This window comes from Anarrhichthys ocellatus, unplaced genomic scaffold (genome assembly GCF_004355925.1).
Source record: "Anarrhichthys ocellatus isolate YVR2014 unplaced genomic scaffold, GSC_Weel_1.0 scaffold7, whole genome shotgun sequence".
NCBI lineage: Eukaryota > Metazoa > Chordata > Actinopteri > Perciformes > Anarhichadidae > Anarrhichthys > Anarrhichthys ocellatus.
In genome coordinates, this window is record NW_022280037.1 from 5,796,230 (window position 1) to 5,804,533 (window position 8,304).

Consider the following 8,304-nt stretch of genomic DNA (forward strand, 5'->3'; position numbering starts at 1 on the left):
AACATTTAGCTGTGAACACATAACAAATTGCTGCAGCAGTCACCATATTATGATGGCAATTTGTTTTGGTCAAATGGAGAGCATGATGAGTTGTATTTTGGGTGATCAGGGCAGCTCTTGGCTCTCGGGTTCACTTCATCTCATGTGGATGATGAGGAGGACAGGAGTTTGGGAGCTGGTGTAATCATCATGAAGCTCAGTGCATTCTGCCTCTGGTATTTCCTCTTCCAAAGTTGAAGGCCATTCGGTCTATAAAACCTTTATTTCTATGCCAAAAAAGGGGTACAACTTCATAACCACACTGGGGAAACTAACTCTAAACTTGTAGCCAGATATCAAAATGTATTAATTCAACATTGAGATATGGTCAGAGCGGTTTCTATGTTGTATATATTATATAAAGGCAAACGTTTAACATTTCATCAATGTCATCTCAATCTATAACACTAGCAACAAAATAAGAAAACATTTAGGAATGTTTGGAAATATCAATTTTAAATACAGTACTGTGATGCATGCGACTTGTTTATGAAGGGAAATGATGAATAACACGTTGTTGAAATGCACAAATAAAATAAAAGGTCATGAAAACTAGTGGTTTCAATTTCTTTTCAATCAGGCGTCGCTATAGATTCAAAGTTTCTGCCTGAAAGTATTTCACTGGTGATTATTTTTTTATTTTGCCATCTGGAAAGGTAAAATTATTATCTTGGAAAAACACATTTGTTTTTCCAAAATAACACTTTGTTCAGTTGCTTCTCTTTGATGATAAAAAAAACATTTCCGTGCAATTTCAACTATTACTTTGAATCTTAAAATGCTAATGCAGCATTTTAAGATGTGAACTGTGAACGAAGGCATTTCCTGTCACTCCCAGAAGGGTGCCAATAAATAATAGGCTACCTGCCGTGACATGTACCCTGTACCACCTGCTCTTTGAGAGTGATAGAGTGATCTGTGCTCCCCTGGTTTCGCTTCAGCTCAGCTGTAGCTCACAATCAACCCCCTTGCTCGAAAACATTTGTCAGGCAGATTAATCAAAACCACAAACCCTAACAATGTTTCTGTCCAGAGTAAAACTTCAAGACACAAGACAATTCTCCCTCCACGAAGGGAAACCAAAAAGCAATTCCTTTGATCATATTGCCCCTGAAAGTAACAAATGGGCTTGAAACCTGGCAGCAGTCTCCGGGCAGCATTAGAAAACATCGAAGGAAGTTTATGTGTCTCCTTGTGAAGAGCTTCCAGCAACATAAGGAGACATTGATAAAAAAAAAAAAAAAAAAGAAGAAGCTCAGGGAGATAGAGTGGCCATGCTGACCAGTCAGTATGACAGATACTCTACCTGTTGGTGTGTTTGCTGCTTCACTCATTACAGAGCAGGAACTCAACTGGAGCGACTGCACACATGGTGGAGACACTTGAAGAGACACATCAGGACAAAGTAAGTCTCAAATATTAGTGAGTCAAATCTAAAGTCAAAGTCAAATGATAAAGTCACTAATTTGTCAAATTTAATTCTATTTTAAATGTTCAAACAACGAGATACAATAACAAAACAGAAATTATTTGTTTTTTAGCCATACTGGCGGTGTGGCTCTAATGGCAATGTCAGTCTGTTCAGCCTCTTCCCCAAACACAGGGCGTCAAATACAGACGCTTCATCATGCTCCTCGGCTTCTGATACCGACACACAAGGTACTCTTTAGCGTTTGAGACGCACCGCGATTTCAAGTGAGTACAATGTAAATCATTCAGTGTCATATTCAGACGCCTGCATTTATAGGTTTAATGAAGCCTCGTTAAAGACACTGAGCTCTCCACAGACAGCTCCCTCCATCTAAAACAGGTAGGAAGTCCATTGTGGAAGGTAAAGAGTGAAAAAGTAGGCCAAGGACTCACAGAAAATAGACTGTGACTCACTGCAGGGCCAGATCATCATGGGAGAGAATGTGGGTTAACAATAATTAAACTCACAAGTAAAAGCCTTTATCCCCATCATACTTTCTATACCGCTTCTAATAATCCCAGTCACTGACAGAAAACACTGCTTTAATTTGACGTTTGTGTCAAATGTGTGTAATAAATTTTAAAAGTTGATCACACACACATTGTAAGTTGCCCAGTACTCTATTACGGAAACAAATGAATAAAAGCAAATATTATTTTGGTTCACCTGCAGTGTCCCCATGTGGCGATAGTTGGCACTGCAAAGACAAATGAACCGTTCTCACGGACACAACATGGTCAGTTTCAAAACATCAGCCAATCTTTATTTACAAGTCCTAATATGACAAAATAAAATAAACATACATGAGGTGGTGGTAGGTTCAACCATGCACAAGTAAAATGGTGAAAAGTCAAGACAAACAAAGTCAAAAATTCTCTGTGGAAAACCCTGTGGAACTAAATTCTCTATTTATTAGCAGGACTATGAAGCAGTTGGCAGAGTATGCTGTGTAAGGTTTAACATCTTAGGTAAAGACACACGGTTAATATATTTAAACTTGCATATAGTAGTTTTCTCATCCAGCCACTTTATACTTCACTCTGTTTAATGAGGAAATTAACTATTGAGACGATCCCTTAGGACACGTTGAGGGCAGACTCTAGCAGGACAGAACATACTTTAACCACTGCATACAGCGACACACACTTATCTTTTCACACTGCAAAACTACACCAAAGGACCCCCAGTCATGCATGGATACACGTGACAGATAAAGAAAACAGAGTGACATGTGGAGGTAAAAGTGACTTAAGAGCAAGTACTTGCTTGTTAGGGGTCATTTTAAACAAAGATTCAGCATTAGCACCGCACACACATACAACTGGTTTGTTTGTGAGAGGAAAACGTGGGAATCTTAATAAAGATGAGGATGGAGGGCACATTCAGGAGAGGGCAAGCAATGAGGGGTGGGCTGGTTAAACAAACCCATGGCACAGGGAATAAAATCAGGCTTTGGAACAGGCAACAGATCAGCAGTAAGGCGTCGACAAGAATACTCATCGTTATCATCGAGACTCACACGAGCACTTGACCCATGGCTTTGTCAAAACTCTGCAGGCAGAATGTTCTATAATGCTGCATCATAAAAAAGGTGGTTTCAGCTAGTACTGTTAATGTACAGGGGTTGGAAAACTGGAAATGTGTCTAAAAATACCCGCGTAAGCTTGTGTCAGTCATTGCCTTTACTGGAAACACAGATGACGACGATGGGTGCACATTTCATTCACACACTTCCGTCGATCTTCACACCATCGACGACCAACCCATTTATATATAATTCTCCTTTCAGTTTGAGTTTCAAAATCAGTCCTGTGGTTCGGTGACTTATCAATCTGTATATTAATCACAAACAAGAGGACAGGCATAAGAGGTGCAGTGGAGCAAGCAACACCGTGCACACGATGCTGTGCACATTTGCAAACTCACACCTGTGACGCAAACATCAACAGCAAAGATCTGACGTTTTCCACACACACGATGTGATACGAGACAGTACATATCTGCTTGTACAGGAGATCCGTTTCATTTGTAGATCAAGTATTTTCAAGTGTGTTAGAGGGCTTCTTGATACTGAAAAAGCAAAAAAAAAAAAAAGTTTATTTGCTTCTCTTCTGTGAAAAGGAACAAAGACTTGTCTTTATAGCTGGATGGATAAAGGGCTTTTTTTTTTTTTTTTTTTTTTTTTTTTAAGGGACATTCCTGAATTTAAGTCTTTAAACTTTATGTTTGTTTGGATATCAGCCCCTCCACAATGTCCTTTAACATCTAAAGAGCCCAGACACAGAGTACGTTGAGAACTTATTCAAAATATATTTAACATAAAAGTGTTGTTTTCCAGGGAGAAATAAAGTGGATACAATATGAGATTATTGTTAAAGAGTTGTCAGATCTGCCTCACTGCACCAGCAGATATTGAGTGTTTTGTTCTAGCTCTGGCCGACAGCTGTCGCCTTGGGCCTGAGGAGCAAAGTTGTGGATACATGGGTACACATTTCACAGGCAGAGGCCGAAAATAATGAGAGAAAATAAACAACTAAGAACCCACAAGTGAGCCAAAATATTCTGCCACTGAACGCATTACCAATGATGACCTACCACATGCCTTCAAGGGCTCATTATACAAAATGTAAAAAAAAAAAAAAAAAAAAAAAAAAAAAAAAAAAAAAAAAAACGACTTTCTACAACCCTGTCCTGACTTACATGGAGCAGCGGGATCGGGTATTGACGATAAACACGCGATGGGGCTACTTCCGTTTCACAACGTCGGTATCTTCTTCCTTCAGGACAAACTTTTTCCTCAAAGCTTCTGAAATTAGAGAAGCGGAGTTCTCCTCTCTGAGGGACGTACAGCCTCTATTGTACCTGCAATGACGCCCACCAAAAAACACAAACCACGTCTGAGAGGGTGTACAATGTTGGATTCATAAAGAAATATTTGAATATTGTGAAATTAGAAGACGGATACCACTCTCGTGTCTGTATGGCAAACATGACTTTATAAGACAAACACATATTAAAAGTCCAACTGACAACTCTTACCTGTCCTTGCTCATCTTCATGCGGTTCATGTCCTTCAGGATGTCCATAACATCAGCAAAGCTGGTAGACTTTGATAGCGACACCGTATCCTCCTCCGCCTCCCGGAAGTCCATGCTGGGTCTGTCCAGGTCAAAGGTGGCCGATGCCGTCATGGAAATAGGCGGCAGAGGGTCGGGGACGAGCTCCGACACCACAGAGACCACATCTTCCTCCTCCTCTTCCTCCTCCTCCTCCTCCTCCGTGACATCACTGATAACAAAGGAAGCGGCGGCTGCGGCGGCCGGCTGGTAGGGCGCCGTTTCGAAAGGGGCCATGGAGAAGCTCATGCTTGTGTCATCGGGGGAGAGCAGGTCAGGGGTCACGGGGTTGGAGTCTGAAGGAGAGAAGAAATGCAGCGAAGAGAAAAAGAGTCTGTGGTTGTTTGATGAAGCTTGTGTTGGACAGTGTTGAGAGAAACAGACAGAGCTGATCTAATTATCAAAAGCACAGAGTTCAAATGCCATTAAAATTAAAAGAATTTAAGGAGCAGGCTCGTTTAACAAAAGTGTTTTAATCTGATGTCTGATCTTCCTTGTGTGGCTCTTTTAGACATCAGAAAGTATCTTTAAAACCAGTGGGAAGACAATGTTTTTGAATATGTAAAGCTTTCTCATGACTGTTTCAATTTTCAATGAGTGACACACAACTGCCACTGAACCGCAGAGATTATCTTTTGCCACTGACCTACAAAGTGATGCCAAGACATCTTAGTACAAAAGGGCTTTAGGAGAATCAGAGCAGCTGACTTGGCAACAAAAGGATCACAGTGACACAAAGACAGTAGCTCAGCGGTGAAACAACTGTTCTGAGAAGCTTCAGGTATCATAGTCTGAAGTCTCAATAAAGAGTGTTAAGTTAAGTGTGAAACCAGTTCTCATGTCCCCGAGTCTTTTATCACTTAAATTCTAAGTTCAAGATCTACAGCGGACAAATCTATGCTGTGGGTACACTTTAATTGTTGCTTTGGTTTCCTACCAGAATCAGTTGCCACAATCTTGGCGATCTGTGCCCGGAGTCTGCTGAGCTCGTCCTGCAGGGCGGTGGTCCGGTTCAGCGCCGTCACCCCAGGCTTCCTCAGCACCTCCATCCTTTTGCCCTCGCGGCGGAAGTTGGGTACAGATGAGTTCCTGTGGAGCACCAGGAGAGGTGTGGGCCGCCATTCGTGTTTCAGAGGTCGACTGTCACTCCTGGAAAGAGAAGAGTGGGCGATAAGCGTTACTGTACATGAATCTATATTCTACCCGAGTCCGGCTTTTGAAGTATGTTGAACGTTATCTCATGTCTCTCTTTTCCTTTACTGAATCAGCGTAGACTTGAATAGTGCACTGCATTTCTTTTGGCTGTATTCTATAGCTCAGAGAGTACAGAATAATGCAGTTATAGATCAGTTACTTGGCACTACTCCATAACCTTAGTGGTTGTCTCTTAGGGCGTGACTGGATATTTACCGCACTCTGGCATACGTCTCTTCTTCATCTGCGGCAATCCAGGCTATGTCGGCCAAGGTAGGAACAATGGGGCCATCCATAGGCCGGAGACTGGGCATGCCTGGTAGTTCCTGATGCACAAGTACACAAGTTAATGTTGCATTTACAAGCATTTCTACTGCAAAAAAGGGGAATATTATTGAAATATGACCTGCAGGACTTCTAGGATGTGATATTTACCTGGAAACACGCCCTCTGTGGAGGTCTGAGTGGCAGAGTGGAACCTATTCTTCTCACAACACTGCGGGTGGATCCATGAGGCTTATTCTGCCAGATAGGAATAACTTCCTGTAAAGCATATATTAAAAAAACACAGTCTCGACACAAAGTATTAATACTTTAATGTCATTCTCTTCGTCTATAATTTGCATACCTGCACAGTCATGTGTGAGAAAGGCAGTGTTAAGTTAAACAGTGTTAGAAAGACATCATTAACAGCCAATGAAGCAAACTTACTGCATCTGTTTCCATGATGGTGATGGTCCAGTTGCACACCAATGCTCGGTGCCGACGGTGGCTGACCACAGAGCAGTTCAGAGGACAGATGCCATGTCACAGCGACTGTCAACCATTAGGATATAAATTAGTGATTAGTTAGAGCATCTGCTGAGAGACACAAGCATTATTTCACCCACAACATAAAGGAAGTTGCTTACAAATTATAACTAAGCATTGCAAAACTTAAATATGTTTTTGATGACTGGTTGCAGGTGACTTTTTTATGGTCATATCTCAAGTAAAATGCATGAGGTGGACAGATACAGCTTGTTGTTATAAATTATCATTATAAATTAGAGAGGCCGGAGTACTGGACAGTAAATAGGTAGGCTTCACAACAAACATGGCCTAAATACAAAAAGCATGATACATACGTGTCCAAATTAAAAGTAAATGGGTAGTTCATATTTTAATAACATGAAATGATTAGCTAATGTTTGGCAAACCAACTCTAACCAGTGTTGGTACCATGTTGTCACCTCATTGTGACTACTAATGCACATAAACATATTAATGAGCAGGGTAACAATCATCCGTGCTAATATAGCTAGCGTTAGCTTTAATGGTATCGACGGTGTCGCTACAGGCTGCTTTGACCAACGACACCGTTGATGGAGACTGATGATAGACAGGAGAACAGCTTTAGTGCGGTACTTTGTGGATACCTTTGCTCAGTTAACCTAGACGTTAGTCGGTATCTAACGTTACGGGTGTCAGACACACAGTGACCGTTAGCTAGCTTTAGCAGCACCAATAACGGACCCCTGGTTGACCCTCAACGGACCCTAACATCACTATTTTTCAACGTGTCTTCCTTTCCCTCACGAACATGCAAAGAGCGCAACTTACGGTAGATTATGCCCGCAAATGGGAACGCTAAACGGTTAAATTATTCACGAGCAGCCGCTTCTCCTCTTCGTCTTTCAGCTTGGAGTTGTGTGTTTTCGCTCATCAGGCCGGAAAACCTGTGCCTACCTTTCCTGTGATCCGATTGGCTGGAGCCCGGTGAGCTTCCTTAATCTGAACCTGTACAACAGCGCCCCCCAGAGGTGGATATGAGCAGATACCACATGATGAATACTAAACAACTGTAAATAACACATTTAAAATAACATTTTTTGTTTAAAGGCTATAACCTTACTTTGAAAATGTTTTATTTTGATCCACTAAATATGGCAAAAAATCTTTGCCTCACTTTAACTTATTATTTTTTGTTATTTTGACCGAATTATACATCAATGAATTAAATACAGAGTTTATCAACTATTATTATTATTTTAGGTAAAACAAAATAAATATCAATTTTACCCCTCAGCAACAGCATAAGATGCTGCTTCTGAAAATATATAAAATACATAATCTCTATTTCTATGCTTGTAAACCCTCAAATGACCCATCTTCTGTGGAGCTCTACGTGTAGAAGAAGCACCTTTCTATTCTGTAATTGATGGATAGAGAGACACACAGACAGACAGACAGACAGACAGATAGATAGATAGATAGATAGATACTTCATTCATCCCGCAAAGGGAAATTTGTTCGCTACAGCAGCACAAATATATGTAAGCAATCAAAGTAACAGAGTAAAATATATACATATATATATATTAAGTATAAAAATGCACAATATATACAATAAAAATAACAGAGTAAACATATTGATCTATAAACATCAAGCATGGAAAAAAGAAAACGATCTGATGGAAAACAACAAGGCACATTACATGAGAA

At 40.6% G+C, this 8,304-nt stretch overlaps 1 protein-coding gene across 3 annotated transcripts; it reads right to left on the bottom strand.

The window, feature by feature from the left end:
• Positions 1-2,247: 2,247 nt before the first annotated feature.
• Positions 2,248-7,561, bottom strand: mtfr1l (mitochondrial fission regulator 1-like). Of its 3 annotated transcripts, XM_031848121.1 has the most exons (8): positions 7,423-7,561; positions 6,532-6,636; positions 6,256-6,363; positions 6,037-6,146; positions 5,564-5,775; positions 4,550-4,922; positions 4,211-4,372; positions 2,248-3,580 (listed from the first exon to the last, which is right to left on the bottom strand). In XM_031848121.1, exons 2-7 carry the CDS (start codon positions 6,544-6,546, stop codon positions 4,255-4,257), a joined length of 936 nt encoding a protein of 311 aa, XP_031703981.1. In that variant the 5' UTR covers positions 6,547-6,636; positions 7,423-7,561; the 3' UTR covers positions 2,248-3,580; positions 4,211-4,254. The 3 variants fall into 3 exon arrangements, with proteins under 3 accessions (XP_031703981.1, XP_031703982.1, XP_031703980.1); XM_031848122.1 differs by having other exon boundaries at positions 2,248-4,372; positions 6,256-6,342; XM_031848120.1 differs by having other exon boundaries at positions 2,248-4,372.
• Positions 7,562-8,304: the final 743 nt, after the last annotated feature.